Raw genomic sequence first — 22,364 nt, forward strand, 5'->3', positions numbered from 1 at the left:
TTCTAGGAAAAAACTAACAGCTTAACCTACTCGTATCTTGACTGCGGAAAATTCCATAAAATTCAATGGAAGGTTATATATTTTTCGCTTGTTTATTAAAATATTTGTATTTTTTAAATAACTCTACATTTTCGAAACATTTTCCTCACATTTTTCACATAATAAGGACGATTTTCCTAGTAGTAGAATATTTTATAGATTCTACATTTTAGAACCAACCAAGAAAACATTACGTATGGTTTTTTTACGTTTTTAAACTTATATTCGAAGGAAATGTATGAACCTTTCTGAGTATTTTTTTCAAACAATTTGTATAGTTTTTAGGGATTTTACTTGTTGTTTTTTCGAAGATTGGTAAAAAGTTTTTATATTCATATGATAATCGAATGTTTTCAAAGCCAAAACATGAAATACTTTTCCTTTTAGGGAAGCTATTTACATGAATAAATTAAAACTTTAGTTGAAGAATTTTCTTCAGTTGAAATAACATTTTAGCTATTTTCTGAATTTTTTCGAATCGAAAAGTATCTGCGAATAATTTTGGGGATATATTTCATAGAAAAGACATCTCTCATTGGAAAACTGTGTAAATTTCAGAAGAATCCACTTTCCCTGTTGTGTAGTGTAGTCGAAAATCTCCGAAACACTCAGCCATTGGGGTATTTGTAACACTTTGGTTAAGGCCCCGACTCTCTCTCTCTCTCTGCCACAGACACATCTCCTTTTTCCCATCTCCCTCTCTCTCTCCCGCTCTGCGTTCTGCTTAGATTCCCTGTGGAATGTGTGGCCATTAATTGAAAATGCTTCTCTTGGGCTGGAAGCAAAGTGGCTAAGACTGCGAATGCAACTAAAACCGCAACTGAGGCTAAAATGAAAGATGGTGTCGAATCGTGCACACAGATACACACACACACACACACACACACATATACAGAGCACGGAGACAGAGACCTAGAGAAGGAGAGACTATGATCCACACCAATCACGATGGCATGCAAACGCCTCCAGGGAGAGGGAGAGGGAGAACCCGAATGAAGGAACAGAGGAACGGAGTAACCTCCAGAGCTGGGAGCTTGGAGCTTGGATCTCGGAGAATGGAGAACTCGTGCTCCTCTGGCGGCTAACTCTGTTGATGATCTCCCGCAGATGATTCGCTTTGGCGAGCAACGAGCTAAACGAGCCGTGAAAGTGTTATAATGGGCAATGGGAATACTCGTACCATCATTTGCCCCATCATCATTCGCCCCATGATGCTGCCCATCATCGTTCGCCCCCCCACCCCCATTATCTTCCAGAGTATCTTCTGCCCCAGCATCCATCCCCCTTTCGGGCCATCCTCCTTGTGTTTGACTTAAATGTTAGTTCTGGCTCTGCGCTGCTCCACTGATATCATAATCATAATCGTTAATAGGCCACGCCCATATGTGGTATGCCACAAGTGCAGGACGGAGATTAGAGAAAAAAAGAGCATCGGAAAGCCCAGGTTTTCCTTCGATTCGGAACGTAAATCAAAACCAATTTTAATACAAACACCAAAAAAAAGGACAGAAAAAAGCTCCGCAAGATTCGTGAAAAATGTATCTACAAATTGTGTTGTGACTTCAACGGAATCCGGCATTAGCTCGGCTGCTCGATGACCCCCATGAACCAGCACGCTCGCTCTCTGCGCTTTTTGCGGCCATAACGTGGCCAGCAAAACTATTTGGCCAAGACCGTAGAGCCACGCCACAGCCCAAGGAGCAGGCCCAAAGGGAGAAAGAAGGCATCGCCAGTGCCAGACAAAATTAACACCTTTTTGCCAGCTGCTGACTGGTGCACGAGCTGATTTTGCATTTGAGATGGACAAACGGCACACAAATAAAAAAAGGAGGAGGAGGAGAAGGAGAAAGAGAGGGGAGACAGGAGTAGAGGTGGAGCACAGCCGATTCCCAGGAGGAGCATTCGGAGAGGAGCCTAATTGGCATGCTAAACAAGCTGCGTTCAACACGATCTACACAAACCTATCAGGCAGCAGCAGCCACAGTCCCCACTCCAAAACGAAGTCCAACAGTGGAACAGTGCTTCAAATATGCGAGAAAAAAGAAAGGAAGTAAAAGATCTGCAAAGGATAGTTACAGGAGGTGTGAAGAGCAATCGGGGGTACTCTTGAGGAGTACTACAAATTTCCAGCAGAAAATATTAAAAACACAGAGATCAAAGAGTGTTTTTCAAATGATTGCAGGAATAAAGAAATCTAGAAAACCAGAAAAAAGCTGAGAGATCTATAGAGAGAGAATCAGGAAAATAAAACATTAACAAGATAAAATATGATTAGATATATTATATAAGATTATATTAAGTAATACACATGTATGAAGGTAGATTTGAATCGAAACTGAGTACCGGTTATCCTGATGTCGAGGCACATGTGCCTTTACAGCAGAGGTAGGCCCTGCTGACAGTCCCGGCTCTACAGGGTCTCAACTGGATTTGGATTCCACTGTCCACTAACCATTACTACACCTATTTATACACGATCGTGTCAGAAAAGTCATATTAGCAATAGAGAAAGCAATTTCCAACCTTCAATCCTCGAACTTTCACCCAAACTCCACTAGAATGCCATTATTTCACATCATCTCTCTCTACAATTCCCTTTAAATACAGCTCCTGCCCCACTGTGGCCATGTCATTGCATTGCCTTGTTTGTTTTTAAATGGCATCGACATCGATGGGAATGGGGGTCCCAAGTGCGACATTAGTTTCACACGAACGCCCACACATCCGAGGCTCAGATCAGAGGCTCAGAGCAGACACTCGGCTCGGGGCATGCCTCACAGAGGGGGGCAGGCAGCCAGCAGTCAAAAGTGGACGATGGCCATCGCAAGGCGACCCCCTCCTGGCGAGCAGCAAAACTGAGAGTGAGCAGAGAGCACCTTAAAGTTTATCATTCTTCTGCGATTTGCTACGATCCTTTTGTGGCCAAAACGACAACAACAACAACAACAATTGAATGGCCAACAACAAAGCTTATCCGCAGAGCAGACATACGCATACAGGGGAGAGGGAGAGGGGTTCCGCATCCCTAATGCGAATAATAATATTCGATATTAGACTTCCAAGAATTCTAAAATACGTCGCGACGTGTGGTTTTCCTGTAAGTAAATTCCTATGATCGATTTCTAGATGTGGTTTCCATATAAATAAAGCCCTGAAGATACTAAACATAAAGAAGAGAAACAATCTTTGAATGGAAAAATACAAATTATCACTCCCTAGAAAGCGAAACTTTATCTCCAATCCTTGAATTTCTTCGCTTAATATCCTTTCCCATAGTTCTTAAAGCAGTTCTGAATGAAAGAGGAAAATGTACAACAATATATCATAAATTAGAATGCGAAAATAGATGATATTTATAAGAAACCATACTTCTGAAACAAACTATGAAGGAAAGGGGTTAAAGTAGTAATCAACAGAAAGATTCTAACTTCAGATGCTCTCAGACCTTCTCCAACCCATACACGACTATCAAAAGCTCTCAAATATCAAAGATAATTCTCAAAAAACTCCCAATCGTTGGGAAAACTTTCAACTAACCTTTATATACCATATCCCGTCCTTTCCATATGAAAAATTATCCAATAATGTTAAGAACTTCCTTATATGTATCTCCCCTGTATACCATCGGATCGCTCGATCCCAAACCGAAAGTTAATACACTTCAGCATCCAGTTGACAATTTTGATGACTCAGGCTTTCGTAGTCGCTTAGATAATGGCACAAAAAGCAACAAAACGACACCAAGGATGGGGGACTGGCGGCCCATGGGTGATATCTCCTGCGGAGGAGACATGCGGGGCGGGCCATCTGGCCACAGACTCCTCCCTCTCCCTCTCTGTCTCTGTTGGCCAGCATTTGGGATAACAATTTTCAAGATATGCAACTCAAAAACCTTTTTTCTGCCTCACATTATGACCAGAGAGACGACCTGTGGCACGGTGTGGCCCCTTGGACCGAGGAACGGGGAACGAGGAACGTGGAACGTGGAGTGTTGTTATCGTTGCCGTCGTCTACGTCGTCTCCCTGTTGTGTGCTGCACTCAGAGGCAGGTCTAATCTACATGGAGTTATCGGCCACGGAGACTCCACTCTGAGAGACTCTGAGAGACATTGAGAATTAGCGACGCCAAGTGAATCATGGGGTCTGGGCTCTCTGTTGGGCTCTGGGCTCTGGTCCCTGGATAAGCCGATGTCGCTGCACTTATAAAATAATTATAAGAACGGAATGGGGGAATGGGGCGACAGATATGTACGTATGTATGTCTGTGCGGGGTGTCCCACCTGTCCCCCCGCTCACGGCCCCCTCTCACCTGGCTAGAGGAGGAGGCCAAGAATGCGGGCTGGGACCTGGGTGCCATGGCTTGGGGCTTTGTGTGGTCGAGGCGACTCTCCCCAATCTGGCGACGAACAGAGTCGCGTCAGAGGAGTAATCGGACAAAATGCCTTTTGACTTTGAGTCGCGGCCTTATCGCTGACCCCAATCTCCCCAAAAAAACACACACAGGGAGAGGGGAGAGAGAGCGGAAAGGAGAGTAAAAGAGGAAAGCACAAGCAAAAGCAAAAGAGAACTTGACAACAACCAAAAAGAATGAAAACGAAAGCCAAGACAAAAGCAAACCAAATAAACGCGTAATGACAGGCCATACAAAAAATTAAATGTAAATCCAATGCCTAACGGAGATCTCAGAGCAACAGAAAAAGCCAAAAGCAATAGCAAAAGCAGAGCCAAAAATCACAAAAATCAAATTCCATTCCCTCGCAATGTTCCACGTAAATCATAAACTGCCTTATCGCTCGTGGAGATCTACAAACGGATGCTCCCGAAGCAGAGCAGAGCAGAGCTGAGCAGAGCAGAGCAGAGAAGAGCAGTCGTCGGCAAACATAATTAAGAAACCGAAACCGAAATCGAAATCGAAACTCAAACGCCGAGAGACGGTGCGGGGGTGAGTGCTGAAGAGAGTCGGTTCTGGGAGGCGATGGATGGATGGTTGGTGGGAGGACAAGCGAGATGGATGGATGGCATGGCATGGCCCTCGTTGGCAGCAGCTTCATATCTGAGAGAGCAAAGCCAGAGCCAGCGTCAGCTTCAGAGAGAGAGAGAAAGATAGAGCATTGTTACGAGGGCTGCTAATTAATTTCTGGAAATGGCTTTATTCTTTATATTCTCCAGGAAGGTTTAACCTATTTTCCCCAGTACTTTTGTCACTCAGAAGGAAGTATCCCTGAAGCTAGGCTTTTGGGCCATTTGGCAGCCATACCATCTATTGCTGATTGTTGTTTCAGACTCAAATTCATATATTCGTGATTTTGTTGAGGAAGGAAGGAAAATATGTGTTAGATCCAACGCTAAACACACCTTTGTTTGCCACGAATGATCAAGGAAAATCTTATTTATTGACGTCATACTATCACCGAAGGATGATTCAATCTCATTATTATCTCAATCATGTGGCATTAAGCTAAGTTTATAGATAAATCTAAGTTTTCTTGACTTCAAAATTCACTTAAAATATGCTAATCAATCATAAGGGGAACTTTTCGTTTAATTTTAAGATTTATCCCAAACTTTTGAATGCAAATGAATTGGATCCTAGGCCCGAAATATAAATAGCAGCCCTCGCAATGGCTCTTGTCTTGATGGTAGCTTCGATAGCCACGATAAGCGGATAAATGGAGAGGGACCTGTGGAGGAGATGAAGGCAGAGACGAACCATAGATACCCTCTTAGGAGAGGCAGAGATTTAAGCAGATATCTTAAAGCATTTTTATCGAGTATTAATAGCACCCTATAGAATGGGTATATTTGGATATATATTAAGCACAGAACCAAACGACTGCTATTTGAAGTTTTATTATCAAATTTGTTCCCTCAAAGATCTCTCTCCCAAAAAGGCATGGACTCGCCTCGTCTTATAAGTAAGTAGGGTATTCCACAGCAATTAGTGCAAGTGGGAAAGGGAGAGAGAGTGAAGAGTGATTGAGCGATAGAGGGAGAAGGCACTAGATTTCGGGTTCATTCAATGTCGGCGACAAAATGTCTTTATGCATCTTCTATTTTGTTCCTAATTTCTTTTTAAATCAAATTCATATTTTGCCCAAGCGACAAAAAAATCAAGGGAGGATGGGCCGAGGAGGAGGAGGAGGAGGAGTAGTGGTCGATGGCCTTATCGGTTTCTCAATAAATGACGCACAATGACAGGCAGCAGGAAAAAGCAGAAGAAGGGCAGAAGGAGGAGGAGGAGGAGACAGAGAATGATGAGCAAGATTTGCTGCTGGTGCAAGAGGAAAAGGGAAAGAGATAGTGACAGAGACAGCTATCAACATTCTCATAAATCGATGGACAATCCAGCAGCGCAGAATGGCAAGGAGGGGGGGGAGGAAGGTGGGACCTTATCTAAATGCCATTTAAGAGAGTAAGAGGCAGCGGAGCAGGGTATACGAAACATAGGGTAAGGCAATTCGAGTAAGGAACTGCCACCTTTTATGGTATTCCGATTTTTCCACCCTTCTCCTCACCTTCCATTGAATACACCTTGCAGACACCTCTCTGTCAACAACAACGACAAAAAAACGGAGACACAAATAGAGAAACAGAGAAAGAGAGACAGAGAACAAACAGGATAAGCGACAGAAGAAGAAATACATTTTGTGGGTCTCGTCCCATAATTAAAATGTTTTAATGGTCGAAGGACAGTCGACGAATGCGAGTGAGAGAGCGAGAGAGAAGAGCAGGCAGAACACGTTGTTAACATTAATTTAACCCCCCCAGCCCCCTGTACACCTGTAGCCCCACACTCCCTCCCTGCCGCACACACACACACACACACACCGCTGTACCTGTAGCCTCTCTCTGCCACACAGCAAAGAGACGTAGACGGCGGCAATTACGCTAAACTGAACAAACAGCAAAGCTGTAAACAAACACGCATCCATCAGCGCCAAGCCCCTGCCCCAGCCCCTGCCCCTGCCCCTGCCACTGCCACTGCGGCAGAGAGGTGTGTGCAGTGGTTGTCGGTTGTCAGTGCAACAGGTACCTCGTGTAGTATTCCTTGCCACGCATGGAAACCCGTTTGGATGCTGCCGCAGCAAAGCCAAGGCTCAAGGCCCAAGGCAGGGCCCCCGAGCAGAGAAGAGCAGCCTTCTCGTAATGGCGCCTGCTGTTGCCATGTAAATTATGCTTCCTCAACACTTCTGCTCAGCGAATGCCCCAAAAAAAAACATTTGCATTTCTGTTTGGGGTATATGGGTTAAGGCAGGAGGTTCGACAAGGGGATAGGGAATACTTGTAAGAAGCAACAACCCTTTCTTTCGATGGGAGAAACATCATAGATCTTAAGAAAGATGTTCTATATAAATAAACCACTTTTGAATACAGTCGTACTTCCATGTAACGAATCCCAAAGGGAAAATTTATAACCGTTTCGATAACCTTTGTCGCGCGTCATGCGGTAGCACTCCTCGGTGTACCTATCTTCGATAGTTAAGAAGGTATTTAGCAATATTTATGTTAATATCTATTCAATACAAACGTTTTCTTTCATTAATCAACCAACTTTCTATCCTATCTTTTCTATCTACCTATCTATCTACTTTCCTCAAACCCGATCGATCTTCCTGCATTGCTCATCAATAAATGACTCTATCATCTCCCCCATACCATGTCTTCAGCTCTCCCCAAAGCCGCTACACTCTCCCGTCACTAGAGAGTATTCCAAGTTCGTCTCTACTCCTCCTCATTGGTTTGCCCACGCCTTTCTCTCTCCCCCTGTCAGTACCCTTGAGGCCACAATTGGCTCCACATTGGCGACGCATTCGATAGCTCTTGAAGATATTTTTGCGCGCGCCCTCTTCATCTCTCTCCCTTTCTCCCTATCGCACTGTCTCTCTGTCTCTCGCTGATGTCCACGTGTGCGTATCTCTGTATCATAATGGAAGACGAGACTGTGAGGCTGGCATTTAGATAAGGCTGGCGGCGGCGTCGGCTGGCAGCAAATGTCTCCTGTCCTCCGAAACACTGCATCTCCGATCCCCTCCACCTCCATCCGCAGCCTGCAATCAGCCCTCTGAGGCTGTGTATGCAAGTTGTGGGCCATTGAAATGATTAGGCTTAAAGTGCTCCAAGACCCACTCATCCTCATCCTCATCCCATCCAGAGGATCCAAAGCCAAAGCCAGAGCCGCCAGGAATCCAGATCGAACATTGAACGGAAACTGTTATGGATTCCAGCGCATTCCTTGGGTTATTTTTTTCGTTTTTTTGTCAGTGAGCGAGGCGCCAAAATATCACATGATTGGTGTAGAAATCCATCCACTCATCAGACCAGACATCAGGTGATATCTGATCAAAAAACATAATGCGAAAAATCGAGCTAATGAGATTTTGTGTACCCTGGTAATTGAACTTTAGAAGAGGGGTATATTGTACGTTTCTGGAGTTGGGAAACACACAGAAAATGGAGTGTTTCCTATCGATAGGATGTTGATGTATCCTCAACTGTTCTCTGTAGAAAACTTTGTGACTTCCCCGTTTTAGAAGATAAAACTCTGATATTTGGTGGGGATTTATATAATAGAATTATCTGCCCATATGGCAAAAATCAGCATAATCAGAAGTGTTCGGTAGATTCTTTAATTTCAAAGATAGAACTCTATAATTTGGTAGAGCTACATATAATGCAATTATCTACCTTTATAAAAAAAACCATAATAATCGAATATAATGTGAATACAGTATCCCATAAAATATGTGTCTGGTGTCCTCAATTTCAAGGAAAAAGCCCTGATATTTGGTATATTTATACACAATGCAATTATCTACCAGTCAAACCAATATTTATTTGCAATCAATGACATTCTTACATAAAAATCTATAAAGCAAATTTCTGGTACTATTTTCAACAGTTTCTGTTTTATTCCCAGAAAGAACCCCAAGAGAACTCTCAGATCACAATAAATCCTGTTTAAACGGCTATTCCTTTTGTCGAAATACTATCGTATATCTTTTCTATATCTATCTTTTATGACTTTCTTTGCTGATGACGTGATTCCAGTGTCGATGTCTCTTATTTTTAGCCACAAATTCTTAGACAAGAATCAAATGAATTATTCTTCTGCTGGCTCCGCAATCTTTCCATCTTCCCTTCCATCCCCCCCCCCCCCCCCCCTTCCCCTACTCCACTCTGCAGTGCTTTTGCAACATGAGTGATTCGTTTTTAATCTTTAACTCAGATACACATTCGTATTCGTATTCGTATTCGTATTCGTACTCCCTTCCCTGTTCTGCAGCCACAATTCATTCTATCATTGATTCTGATGTTCTGATGTTCTGCTTGGATTGTTGGGTTGGGCCCCAAAAGACAACAACAACAACAAACAGAGATAAACCCCAACAAAATGGAGGCCAGCAGGGGAGGAGGAGTGGTGTGGGGGGGAGGAGGCACTATAGCATAAAGGAGCTGCCTCCCCTGTCCGCACCGAAAAATGCTCAACGTATCTCGTTTTGGGATCGGCGCAAAGCTAATGGCATAAATAGATTTCATATTGCCCTCCATTTCGGGGGCACCTCCCCCCTCCCCCCACCGCTCTCTCTTTCTCCCTCTCCCTCGAACTTAATTACACAGACATTGAAGGGGGGTAGGAGGAGGAGGAGGGCATGGGGTGGCATGGCTGTTGTTGCCTCCATTTCGATCAGTAAATAAAATCTAGAAATATATTTTTATGGATTTTTAATCGATTGCCGGCGACCGTTCTGTTTTCGTGGGGCATTGCGTTGCCTTTTTTGGGGCCCGAGAAACCATTCCGATTCCATCGATGCCATTTGATTGTCGTGGGTAAATAGAGATACACTCTACCGGGAGGAGGGGGGGATGGGAGAGAAGGGGGTATGTACATGCTCTAAGAGAAAGGGAATTGGCAGCAGGTGGAGACCGACAGAGACATTGTTTATCGCCTAATTAGTTTGCTTTTTGGTCCCTCACTTTTTCTCTTTTTTGTATCTTTGTATCTCTTGGCTTCTGGCTTCCAATGATTCCCTTCTATGAAGACATCCTAATTTGGGTTTATGCGTAGGTCGCCCCCATTCCCCTCCCTCTCTCTCTCTCTCTCTTCCGCGCTTATCTCTAATGACAAATGTTTGCTTAAAAAATCTTTTAATTGCACTTGTTTTAGGTTTTCAGGTTATTCAGGCATTCTCCTGCCTCTGATAAGCCACCAGCCAAATTAATCGCACCACTTAAATTTTCATTTTCGAAATTTTCTGTGTATCTGTGTATCTGTATCTGTGTGTGCCTGCCTTTGGCCCGATTTTCGATACGATTCCGATTCGATTTCGATGCCAGCTCAAGTGTAGATGTCACTCCCTGTCTCTGTCTGTCTATCTCCCTCCTCCATGGACATGTAAACTTAATCAATTTATCACCTACCCTACAGTTCCTACAGAGCTGAGCAGGAGGTAGGGGGGGGGGGGAGCATGGGGCATAGATAGCTTGAGCTTGGGGCACATTCTGCTCTGTACATTCTGTAATTAATAATTGATTGATGAGGCGAAATAAGCAAAACTCTTAGCTCTGGCAAAGCAAACAGCAATTCCAAGAAGCATTCGTCTAGGAAAACGACTGTAGAAGATGGCGGGGGGGCCAGAGTGGGGGGCTTTTGTACGTATATTCCCCCCTTAAAGGGTTTCTTGAAGAAAGAGGCAGAGATGATACATAGCACTGGGTTTTGCTTTATGCTTTATTTGATCTGCTTAACTTATTTAGTTACAGACTTTTATCCGTCTAAGGGGCAGATTATCGCGCAACTAAATATATAACAAATTGATTAAATATTCCCAACAAAAATATTGAAAAAATTATACACAAATATATATATAATTTGAATATGAATCGTTTTTATTTTCGTTAATATAAAATCTTCTCTAGATCTTCTTAGAGTGGATTCAAGCAGGGTTTTAGTACTGAATGTGGACTCTATGATCTGTCAGATATTTTACTAAATCTTTCGACTTTCAATAGAATTTGCACTGCAGTTTTATTGTTGTTATTGTTTTGTTTATTATAGATATTGTAGAAAACCTTCATGTTATCTGAATGATTAACTTGAAGGAGGACTAGGTCAGCCTTTAGCTATAAATATATTCCAATTTATTCATTTTTTGCATTTTTTTATTCTATTTTTATTTAGTGATATTTATCAGTATTATTTCAGCTATCGAAATGGGTCAGTTCTCGAATGTCTGATAAGGTTCTATCTCTTTCTCAATCGGAAATTGCACATCGTCATCACATCCCAAGGAAGCTCTAAAAAATGAGTGGGAAGTGAGTCATTCAATCACTCACTCACTCACTCACTCACTGATGATAAAAAGAGAGCTATATTTTTTGAAGGGAAGTTTTTTTAAAATAAATTCTTCAAAAATGTGAAAATTATTTAGAGGATCAGTCGAGCTTTAAAAATCAATGAAACTTGAAAATATATAAGGGAAAAGTTCTAGAAAGTTCTATATAGAAGTTTTCAGTGAAATGAGAACTGATTTATAAGAATTATGAGAGAAGGAATCAGTGCTATGAAACCCCATAAGCCAATATATTTTCATCTGATATCTTCCCTTCTTTTGGGATACAATCATCTTTCAAGAAGCGGTGGAGATTTGCAACAAATTAAGGTATAAAAATCATCTCAAAGTAAAAAACTTATAGGATTACTTAAAGGTTGAGAACCAGAGAACCACATATGTGGATATTCTATAAATAATCCGTTCTTATAGAGAGCATTTCTTCAAGCTTTATACTCTCTAAAAGAGAATTCTTTACGGTTTTCTGCGCATATGTATATCGTTCCTCGGCCCGACTCTGACTGTAGGGAAAGGCATTTCCAGATCTTGATTAGACGTTAGATTTCCATGCCAACAGTTGACGAATCACCTGCCAGATAGTGTTGGAGCCCCACCCATGTCACACGTTTCCCCCCTTCTGTGGCCCCCCGTTTGGGCAGGAGGGATCTGGTTTTATTTGAGTTTGTTTTGTTTTATCGTGGCCTGCAATCGGTTTGAAGTTTGAAATTTGATGCCCAAAGACCGATAATGGTTTGTAGTCATTTCCCAAAAACATTCCCTAACCAAAAAAAAACCAACTAAAAATCGCTTGAAACAGCTGTCGATTGTCGCTCGGTTGTTGCCGCTGTATCTGTATCTGAGTATCTGTATCTGTGAATGTTTGTTGTATGATTTGTACAATGCTCTGGTGGGGCTCTGGTCCGTCCGTCCGTCCGTCCGTCCGTCCGTCCGTCCGTCGGTCGGTCGCTTGTTTTTTATCAGCTGATCTGATGGCTAGATTGTCGCGCTTTGCCTCCAAAAACAAAAACAAAAAAATGAGAGACACAGAGAATGAAAAAAAAAACAAAAACAATGAAATTGTAGCAACAATTTTTGTGCTGTAGTTTTTTTTCGTTTATAACAATTTAAAAAGATTTTCAGCTAAAGATAAAAATGTCAATGCTGATGTGGTTTGTCGGATATACGCAGATACAGATGCCACAAATGATAGATAGAGAGAGAGAGAGAGAGAGCTATAGCTATAGCTATAGCTGGGGGATATACCTACTGTATCTGTATGATCAATCTCCTAAAGTTGAGCCCTGGATTTGTGGACTCTAATTAATTTCCATTCCGCATTTTGCATCAGATATCAGGTTCCATTCGGATCGGTTGCTGTCGCCGGGTGCCCGCCGATTGATAGCCCCCTCCCACTCCTCCCCCCTTTCCCAACGAAAAACAAAAACACTTTGAATGCCATAAATCTCTGTCAGCGCCTCCAAAACCGAAAGAAAGAAAGAAAGAACGCCTGATAGAAACCGATGATAACCATCGCCGGGTACTATAAGAAATAGAACTGATTTTCTACTGAATATATATAGAAGCCGGGGAAACCGACGGGAAGTTTCAGTTCTTATCAAAGTGCCGGCATTCGGTCGGCGATCCGACGATAGAGAGACCCGCTGGCCGCCCTGGTGTCCGCCGGGGGGCGTATCGGTGGCAGAAATCTCAGTTTTCAAATTTTCGGACATCTTATCGTTCGACGGGCATCTGGCGGGTTTCCAATTTCGAGTGGTTCTAGTAAGTACCTCCTGCTCCTCCATTGAGGAGTCTCTCCGGTCGGACGATAATGATATTCGTTATCCTTATCGCCTCTACAGGGAGAGGGAGAGGGAGAGAGCGAGAGAGGGCTACGTTCCAATCCACAGATAGATTTCTACTTGAGATTTCACAGTTGATTTTCAATTTCAAAGCAGGGGGAAACGGTCTCCCGAGATTATCATCGTTGAGGCCCGGGCCTTCCTTCTGCACTCTTCCACCCACTTAATTAGTTTCTCTCTTCAGTTCTCTCTCTCTTCCTCTCTTTTCTGCTCAAATTCATTATCAATCGGGGAGGAATGAGAGAGGAGGAGTAGAGGCGGCGGGATGTCCGGGGGAGTGGCTCTTATCTCGAAATAAAGTTCATGCCATGGTTTCTATTATCTATTCCCAGCGATCTGGGCAGCAGCTCCATCCAGCATTCGTTTAATTGACCAACAGAACTCTGCGGTCTCTGACCACATCCATCCATCCCCAGCGATCCATCGATGCCTCCTGCCTGCTGCCTGCTGCCCTCCTTCGATCCTCCTTTCTCGGTGTGCCTCTTCTCTTCGCTGAATGCTGGCTGTCTGGCTGGCCGACTGGCTGCCTCGTCGCCTGTTGTCGCTTCTGCATCTGCAATCTCTGATTAAGCCCTGGATGCCCCCAATGCCCCTTTGGGGCATTAGACCCCGCAAATCTTCAAAGTATATACATATATACATATGTATATGCCTGTACATATGTATATTCTATATGTAAGAGAAGTCTTTGCTGTCTTCTGCTGATTATCTGCCGCTGCTGCTGCTGCTGCTGCTGGTGGCCATTGCCTGTCAAAGTGCAGACCTTGAAAAATATTAAGAGAGAGACTAGAGATTGGGAATAGATTGAGTATAGAAGATTGATAGAGGCCGATGGGAACAGCAAAAGCAACAGCCACCAGATCTTATCTGAGAATACAACCTCCTCCCCTGCTCTTAAAGGAACTTTAACCTTAAGATCTTTACTGAAAGGAACTTTAAGGAAGAGCTTATAAGAGGAAGAATATCTGCATGATTTATGGATCAATGGAATGCATTTTATCTCTGTAGAAAAATAAACGTAAGCCTCATTACACATGAATACCTGGATGATGAATGGTGGGTCCCAGGGAGATCTAGTCTAAAGATCCCATAGCTATAAAGAACTTGTAGGACCAAACTTGAATGAATGTCCTCAAAATTATTCCTTATAATAATTCCTCATAATTCACATTAATGCTAATACTTAAATCCATAGTTAGCAGATAAATGTTAATTAAATATAGATCTACAAAATTCGGCGCTTTAATACCTTGAAACTGGCATCAAACGTTTGCCGAAAGAACTATTTCATATATTCCCTATAATTCTAAACAAAACCCGAAAGATCTCTTCAATATTTCCCCTGAATTCCCCTTCCTTATGATCCCCCTTTGCTCCCTCTTTATGAGATCATTTAAATTCGCACGAGTATTTCCCTTTTGTTTTTCGGAACCTTTTAAGGTTCTCTTTTCTGGCGATAAGAAAACGAAACCCAAAGCACAAACAAATTTAAATGCAAAATGCAATAAATATATCAAGAATCAAGAGTTTTGTTCGCTGACTAAGTCGTACCTCCTCCTCCTCCTCCCCCCTACCGTACCTCCCCCCCCCCCCCCCATGAATCGTTTGCCACTTGATATGCAAATGTTCTGCTGGCCAAAAACAACGATAATAAATACAAAAGCAACAACATCGATGACATATACTCTCCAACAACAACAAAAAAGTACAAATTTAAAAAAAAAAACATTTTGTAATTTGTAATGCTTGTTAAAAATATTATTATGTATTTGGATACCCTATTGAAAGGGGGGAAGCAAGGTGAGTTTAATAATAAGGTGACGTCTTCCGCTGTGGAGAGGACCATCCCACTCTCCCTTGACGCTCAGCGCTAGAAAGAGACAACCAAAGTCTTAGGTTCTGCACCACAAACGGATGGTCCTCGAAAGAGAGCATCTTGAGCGAAGGATAGCCTGATGATAGTGCAGAGAGAGTGTCCTCAGAAATAATCGTAATGTTTTTCTGGCTATTACCTATAGGATATGATATCTAACTCTAACTATATTTCCAATCAAAGACTGTGATGCATTTCCGTGTGCTGATACAGGTGCCAGAATGAAAGATATTGTGGTATCTCTTATAGAAACGATCGACCTTTGTGTAGAAACTCGACCTGTTCCCAATGAACTTTAGCTCCAAGTTCCAAGTTTTTTCCAAGCTTATCAAAATTGTGTGGAAATCTAATATCTTTTTTCGTTTCGAAGCGATCGTTTGGCAAGGGTATCATAAGCGTCGTTACTCCCAAAGCGCGCTTTGGTTTCTTTCTTTCGTGTTGTTGTTTTTGTGATGTACTTTTGTTGGTGGTGGTGTCATTGCTGTTGTTGTTGTTGGTGTTGGTGTTGGTGTTGGTGCTGGTGTTTTTTATCTGCTGATATTTCCTGGTACGCGATTCCAATGCACCAAAGCAAATCAACAAAACAGAGGCAGAGGCAGAGAAACAAAGAGAGTAACAGAGAGAGAGAGAGATAGAGAAAGAGGGGGAAAAGAGGGGGGGAAAAGCTTATCGCAATTATTAAAATACAATGTCAAAATGGCCAAAGCTCGAGATTATCTTTGCCAATTGAAATGGACAGCAGAGCAGTGGCCAGAGCCAGAGCCAGAGAGAGTGGAAATTAGAGAGGCAGTGGCAGGGGGAAGGGCGGGGCAGGGAAGGCCTTGGGCATTGGATTTGGCTTGCAGCAACCTGAGAGCAGAGCCAAGACCCCTCGCCGTGGCTTTATCATTCTGCAGCAAACTGCAAACTGCAATTGCAAAACGCAGTTAGAGCCACAGAGCCATAGAGCCAGAGCTTCTCTTATCTCCAAAGCGAAGCCAAAGCGAACCTCATCCAAACCTCATGACACGTACCCGCTGCCGATTCCAGATATGAGCGAGAGGGACCCCCAGAGCCCCAGAGCCCCAGCGCCCCAGCGCCAGCCCCAGCCCCAAACACAGAATGAAGCGTAGCGAACCGAACCGAACCGAAGCGAGGCGAGGCGGACAGCCAGTGCCCGCTTGGAGACGCCTTGCGGACTTGTGTCTGCTGGCCAAAATTGTCACCCGCATGACGATTGGGGGCCTCCGATGGGTTCTCTCAGGTGTCTTTTGGTGCTGGGAGAACAACCTGGCAACAGCTGGCAATTAACATAAAATTAGTGATAAGCGTAATTAAAAATTTATAAAAAACAACAAACCGAAACAAAAAAGTGTTTATCTATGCGCGCAACGGGAGCAACAGGGGAGGGGGAGTGCACTCCCCCAGGGTCGAAAGCTAGAAAAGGAGAGAGAGAGAGAGACGATGGCCAAAAGGCAGGTGGAAGATACAAAAGGAAGAGGCAGGAAAGGGACGATGGGAATACACTTAAGAGTCTTCTGATTCGATTTTTTCAATGGATAAAAGTATATGGATAAATGCATAAAATTAAAATTTCATTGGATAAAAATATAGATGGATAAATGAATAAAATAAAATAAAAAATGTATAAAGATAAATAAAGAATTTATAATCCATTGATGAATAGAATAGATATATTCGTCTAGCCTTAAACCATATTTCAAATTTATTTTAATCATTATTTTAGTATTAGGAAATGCTTTGATCCATTTCAATTATATATAATTTGGGATTAATTTTGTTATTTTATGCATTAAATTTATTATCTAAAATGACTCAATCCCACAGATATGAAACTTTTCTTATGAAATGTTGTTTTTACTGATGTTTTTTTCTCTGCTTATAAAATTGTTTATTCAATTGATAACCAATTTATGCAACTTCAATCATCAAGAAGGCCGCTGGATTCCTATTAATTGTACGTGACTTTAAGATACAGAGCGAAACTCTTACTGATACAGATAATATCCAATTTACGGAGAAATCTGTCAGTAATAATCATCAATACTGAAGCAATTATTCCGTTATCATCTATAGAACAGAGACTGTAAATTATACTCGTAAGAGTAATTAAATTAATTTAATGCACCAAAGAAAAACATATTTTATGATTCATTGAAAGAAAACAATAAATTGATCGACAAAAATATGTATTTTCTGCAACTAAGGATCGCTACTACAAGATCTTATTCCCTTTCACTTTTTCTTACAATTTTGGGTCTTGGAGAAACGTAAGATTTTATATCTTTGAGAATGCAGAATACAAGACTTTGGCTCCATGTACCCAACTTTTACATTATCTAGAGAGTTCTTTTAACAAAACCCAGTTGAAAGAGTTCTATATCTTACGATGTATGTATTTTTATAACCGATCTACAATGGTAAGAATAAATATGGATCTTCTGATGGAGAGCACACTCTCTCCATTCAGTTTACAAACTCAATCTCTTCATTAGACATTCATTACCTTCTCCCTAGTCACATATGTAAGCTCTCCAAGTGTTTTCATTCACATTATACATAAATCAATCTAAAAGAGCCTCCCCTTTCTTCTAGAACAGCCCCTTTGATAGGGTATTCAAAAAATAGGGGAACCCACAGGCGTTGGTTGTCATCGCGATACCTAAAGCGGGTCTACGATAACGACTGCGACTGCGACGACTCAGGCATTCCGATAGAAATGTCAGTTATTGAAGCTTATGTAAAAGCAACTTCGAAAAGCCCTCAACAAAGGCAACGCAAAATGCTGTTTTGTGTTGTTTCTTTTTTTTTGGTGTTGTTTCTGTTGTTGTTGGTATTGCAATTGTGATAAAAGTTTATCGAGTTGCGCTTTGAGTTCCACCATCCTCCCCCCCCTCACGCTGAGACCCCACTTTTCGCTATAGAAAACCATGCGCGGGGCACACAAGTACTCGTGGAGGCAGCAGCAGGCGATAGAAGCGAGGCAAGTGTGTGCAAGAGATAAATATGCAAAGCAGAATAGCTGGGAGGGGGCTACGAGGGGGGCAGAGGGAGGCAGAGGAGACGGGAGTGTCGGGAGAGAGAGAGCCGTAGAGTTGGCTCAGGGATAACCCACTGATAGTGCAGGTGCCACAACAACAGCAACAACAGCCACAGCCAACAGCCAACAGCTGCACAGATAAATGCCCTAATTTATCGGAACGCAAGTCGTGAAGTTTTTTGTTATCCATTCTAGCCGGTACCCTATACAAAAAAGAGTTGATAGAATCTGAGAAGCGGAGCTTTAGAGGGAGCTCTCTAACAGAAGGACTAATGAACGGAGAGAATTCAAGAGAGAAAATCCATATGGAATTTATAGAGAATGCAGACAAAAACTGATCGGAAGGTTTTTATCGAGGCGGATTGATATGTTTTTGTTTTTTTCAAATTTGTTCGGAAAGATTTTTCTCATTTTGTGGGTCTTAATATGCGAGTTGTTTTGATAATAAGCCGAATATTGGATGTCTTATAGTCGAAAATGGTTCCGCATAGATATATCTCATACAAATATCTCTTATGAAGAGATATTCTATAATTTCTATACTTAGATATATAGATCTCTATGGACTATGGTATTTTCAGTCACATCTAAAGGAAATTCGTATACAATTCCTTACAGATCCTTAAAATATATAAAATATATATTGATTCTTCCATATGGAACTTTATAGAGCCTCCTTTGACTTCTACGGCATTCGATTACTGAAAAGATCGATAGATTCGCGACCATCGCTTGATAGAATCCAGTACTCTTTTATCATAACTCTCGTACTCTCCTAAGTGAAGGATGTTTCCCCCAAAATGATCATCCTCTTTGTCTTCGAGAGTATCAAACCTCTCGATGAAACCACTGGAACTGTTCTTGGATAGTTCCAAGTATAAGTTCCACTTTCATGAGACGCTCGTTGTGATATCATTTGTGGGTTGTGCTTGGGTTGGGCCACCAGGCAGAGCCATGAGCAGTGGCAGTGGCAGTGGCAGAGTCACCGAGCCGAGAAACGTGCTTGGAGCGGCAGCAACGGCAACGGCCAACGAGCAACGATAAGGAGTCCAAAATGGCAAATGGATAAAGAGCGGAAAGAGTGGGAGGGAGTGGGTGGCTACGGGGGGTGGGGGGGGGGGGGGGCGGGGCAGAGGTGAACTCTAAGGTGATTTCGAGACGGGGAGGGGGCCGCGGCGGAGGTGTCCAGTGTCACAGGTCCGGGGCACGTTTTATCGATTTCGATTTCGAAATGCATTCATCGGATGTCAAACGGTTCGGGGCCATAAATAAATATCAAATGGCAAAACAACAAAGTAACAAGCAACAACAGCGAAATGTAATTAGTTAATACTCGCCAAGCGCCAAACCCCAAGCCCCAATCTCTCCAGCGGTCTCTACCCCAGAGCCAAGTCTGTCCGTCCAGCACGTACGACAAGTATCGATATCGATAACGGGTTGACAAAGAAATTTCATTTAAATAAAATACAGAAACAGAAACAGAGACAAAAGTTGAATTCACTTTTATGCGCTTTTTCTTGTCGTTTTCTTGTGGCATAGTTTGCCATTCACTCTCTAGAGATAATGCCATGGTGGTCGTAGGGTGCACAAAGGGTCTATTGGTTGTATGCATGTAACAGGCCTTGGCTGGGGATCACGCCCCTGGGCATATGTGCTCTTAAATCTACAATTAGAGAGCTGATCTATAGGCCAAAAACAGCCTTGATCGTCTAATAAATGCAATAAAAATAAGATATTCCAATAAGCAAGTTATTCCGATCTTTAACACAAAGCAGACTGTTTTTGGGCATTTTCTGCTTGGTATTACAGGGAAATCTATATTCGCTTCACGCCTTTTTTTTGTCTTGGCATAATTTCTCTCTTTCTTTCTTTTGCACCCCCCCTCATTGTTTGTTCTTTCACATGTTCACATGAGGGGAGCACATGAGAAAGAACCGAGAGATCTGCTGACCATGCAAAAACATTCTGGAATGGGTCATGGGTGGGAGAACCCAAGCCCATCGCTCATCGCGGGAATTGAAAGAGTAGGGCAGGAAGACTGAAGGAAATCTCCTACCTTTATTCAACGGCTTCGGGTTTGATTGTTTGCGTCGTGACATTGTATGCGGACGGCGGCGGGGGGTCCAACGGCGGGCGTGCGGAGCGGAGCGGCTACTGCGGCGGCAACGTCTGCATCAGATCCGTTTCGTTTCCTTTTCCGTGGACATTTACCGGCGGTCGGCGGTCGGCAGTCGGCGATCGGATGAATGGATGGGAACGGGACTGCACCGGAACACACACGCACACACTGACGCACAGCGAGAGGCGAGAGGAAAGAATTCACACACTTGTTGGGGTGAGGGGGGCACGGGGCACGGGCACTCGCAAGTATCAATAATTTATAATTATTGCGATTATTTCTATGGCTTCGAGCGATTAATAAGCTCTAATGAATTTTTAACGATCGACGCGGTTGGCGGGCGACAAAAAACGCGCGGGCGCGCACAGATCGCGTAACGTAACGTAAGGGAATGGAATGCAATTGAACAGAATAGGTGGCTTGAAACGAAACGGAATGCAATGGGGATATTATCACCCAATAATTAATGTGAATGATGATCGGGCTTTACAGTAATTTGCAATTGTTGCTGCCTTGTCGCGTGTTTTGCCAGTGCCTTGTCGGTGGGGGCGTGGCTTGTGGGCTTTTGAACGTCCGAGCAGTGCAAGCTCCCAACTAAAACTGTAAGCAGGTTGGCGTCGCCAAACGCGTTGGGGCTGCTGCTTCGCTCCAAAATCGACGAAAGCTCGCACAAAGCAGAAAAACCGGTGGCCACAGAGAGCGCCACATGGAGAGCGAGAGAGCACCGTATGCGCGCGCATTTCTCATTTTCTCTCGGATTTTCATTTTGTTTTTACTTTATTTTTCACTGCCTCGTGCGCTTTGCCGTCTGCTTCGCAGCATGATAAGAATCAAAACAAAAACGCCGAAACATTTACGCACGTTTTCCCCCGGGGAGGAAGACAAGGCACTAACACCACCTCACTCCCCTCTCACACTCGCACGCCTTGCACAACCACTGTGCTGCAATTTACTGTTGTTTTGGGCACAATTAACTGTAGGATGGAAGCCGGAAAGATGCGCTTAAGGCAATTCCATTGTTCGTTTTCAATTTGTTTAATATTATTTAAATAACAAATCTACAAATTCGGCTGCTTGTGGCTTACGCTCTTCTTCATCTGCTGTTTCATGCACTTTTTGTTTATTAATCACTCAAATTAGTTGAATTAATAGTTGACTATAACCTGCAACATTATAGCTGTTCACTTTGGGAACATTAAATTGCCTAATTTCTTTATAATTCGTTTATTTTTAGCTTTTCTTTCTTTTTGGCTCCAACTGCTGGCAGGTGACGCGTTAGGACTAACAGAATCCCTCAAACGCATATATGAGCAATTGCCTAGCGCTTTATAGCAAGTTGTCAGCTTTTTCAAACAGCTGAGCATACTTTTAGGCTGCCTTATAGATGGCGCTAGCCAATAGGCGCCTAATTCGAATTTAAATTCAATTTTCTTTCACAAAATGTGTCTTTTAAGAATAAGACCCCCACCAACATATTTATTGTATATAAATAATAAGTATTTTTCTTTCACTGACAGAATTTCATTTCCTGTCCAACCATTTTGTTAGCTGCACTTCCGCATTTTCGGTTTCTGTCTAATTTTTTTCTGTCGCTTTACCTTTTTGTCTTGTAATTTGCACCTATTGCCCGTATTTTAATGGCAATTCCACCTTTTTTTATTACCGACTGCTTTGCATTGGACGCTCATAGATTTAAAAAATTGCGACAGCAACGGAAATGAAATGCTTCCTGTTGGCCGCTCAGAGTCCTGAAAAATGGCGAGGAATGGGGGTGGTTCGTTCTATGCAAATGGGATGCATGGCCATAAATATCGGAAAAGAAAACCAAAAACCAGTTAGAGCAGAGCATAATCCACGCTAACATATGGCCAAGTCGATTAGCCGTTCACCCTTGGGTCATTTGTGGTCTCCCTGCTCTTCTGTCCTTTTGCGGCCAACACCGCTCCCATTCCTCCCTCCGTTTCATTAATCGCTAATGAAGTATACGCACCGTTGACCTTCGCTGCGTTCATTAAACCCCCACTCGCTGCCTGCCTGCTGCCTTCTGATGACTTTTTCGGCAATCCCTGATCATCGCTCTCTGTGCTGAATGCATTTTCGGCAA

General features: G+C 42.8%; 1 protein-coding gene across 2 annotated transcripts in view; it reads right to left on the reverse strand.

Annotated features, from left to right (window-relative positions):
• Window positions 1–21,279, reverse strand: part of ush (Zinc finger protein ush) — a 76,198-nt gene extending 54,919 nt beyond the window's left edge. For both annotated transcript variants that reach the window (XM_033379536.1, XM_033379535.1), the window contains exon 1: window positions 20,198–21,279. In XM_033379536.1, the coding sequence (XP_033235427.1) occupies window positions 20,198–20,240 (43 nt within the window). In that variant the 5' untranslated portion in view covers window positions 20,241–21,279. The remainder of the gene's footprint in view (window positions 1–20,197) is intronic.
• Window positions 21,280–22,364: the final 1,085 nt, after the last annotated feature.

The sequence above is a fragment of the Drosophila pseudoobscura genome, chromosome 4, assembly GCF_009870125.1.
Source record: "Drosophila pseudoobscura strain MV-25-SWS-2005 chromosome 4, UCI_Dpse_MV25, whole genome shotgun sequence".
NCBI lineage: Eukaryota > Metazoa > Arthropoda > Insecta > Diptera > Drosophilidae > Drosophila > Drosophila pseudoobscura.